This window comes from Cystoisospora suis (assembly GCF_002600585.1).
Source record: "Cystoisospora suis strain Wien I chromosome Unknown contig_10952, whole genome shotgun sequence".
NCBI classification, from domain to species: domain Eukaryota; phylum Apicomplexa; class Conoidasida; order Eucoccidiorida; family Sarcocystidae; genus Cystoisospora; species Cystoisospora suis.
In genome coordinates, this window is record NW_027163724.1 from 1 (window position 1) to 1,168 (window position 1,168).

Consider the following 1,168-nt stretch of genomic DNA (forward strand, 5'->3'; position numbering starts at 1 on the left):
AAAGAAAAGAAGAAGAAGACCTTACTGGATGGATATATGGACGTGGAGATGAAGAGGTATCATAGACATGTCTATGTAAGTCTCCTTATGCCTGTCATGCAGACCTCAATCTCACGATTCTTTCTTAGCATAAAGATGATGTATATATATATATATATGTATGAATATGTATGTATGTATTTAGGTGTATATATAGATGTGATGTATGAGTATGTATGTATGCATGCGTGTATTATGTTATGTTAGGTGTTTGAGTATTATGCGTCACGTGAAGATGAAGAGACGGGAGAAATCTACATGACCCGAGAAGACTTTCTTAACTCCATTCTTCCTACTCTCTTCTTTCCTCCTCGACGTCCTTCTTCTTCTTCTGGAGGAGAGAGAGAGATGGGAAGCGAAGAGGTTCTTTTGGCGTTGACAAGACGGAGAGAGAAGAAGAAAGCAAAGAACGAGATGCACGAAAAAGAAGAGAACAAGACCAAGATCACTCCTACCGCCTCTTCTTCTTCTTCTTCCATTCCGTCTCTCTTTGATCTTGCCGATGCAGACAAGTGAGGCTTAACTGCTAACTAGTAGCGAGAGCTCTTTTTGACTTTCTCTTCTCATTATAGAGACAACGCGATCTCGTCTTTCTTCTTCTTCTTCGTCTTCGCTTCTTTTTCTCTGCTTTATCAATCTCTCCTGTCTTCGTTCATCTCCTTACGAAATCTCATTTTCTTCTTCTACATTTCTCCCTCTTCACTTTCAGTCTTCTAATCTATCTGTCTATCTATCTTTTCATATGTCCCTTTGCCATGTGTATTATCCCTCTCTAGCTTTCTCGTAGTGTCTTTCAGTTTGTACATATGTTAACAGTCTAGGTATGGTCTCCGTCTATTTCCCCCTCCTTCTATTACATAAGGTGTATATACAGTGTATACAGATATATATAGATATATTTATACCTATACATCTGTGTGAGTCTATCTCTGTCTATCAACATGTGAACCTGCCCCCCGACCGCCATGAGCTTTCACTTGATTAAAGAGGAAACCTATCAATCGCTTTCTTCTTCTTCTTCTTCTTCTTCTTCTTCTTCTTCTTCTTCTTCTTCTTCTTCTTCTTCTTCTTCTTCTTCTTCTTCTTCTTCTTCTTCTTCTTCTTCTTCTTCTTCTTCTTTCTTTTCTCC

At 38.7% G+C, this 1,168-nt stretch overlaps 1 protein-coding gene across 1 annotated transcript; it reads left to right on the forward strand.

The window, feature by feature from the left end:
• The first annotated feature begins 11 nt into the window (after positions 1-11).
• Positions 12-904, forward strand: CSUI_011342 (uncharacterized protein). Its single transcript, XM_068071442.1, has 2 exons — positions 12-75; positions 247-904. Exons 1-2 carry the CDS (start codon positions 37-39, stop codon positions 553-555), a joined length of 348 nt encoding a protein of 115 aa, XP_067916582.1. The 5' UTR covers positions 12-36; the 3' UTR covers positions 556-904.
• Positions 905-1,168: the final 264 nt, after the last annotated feature.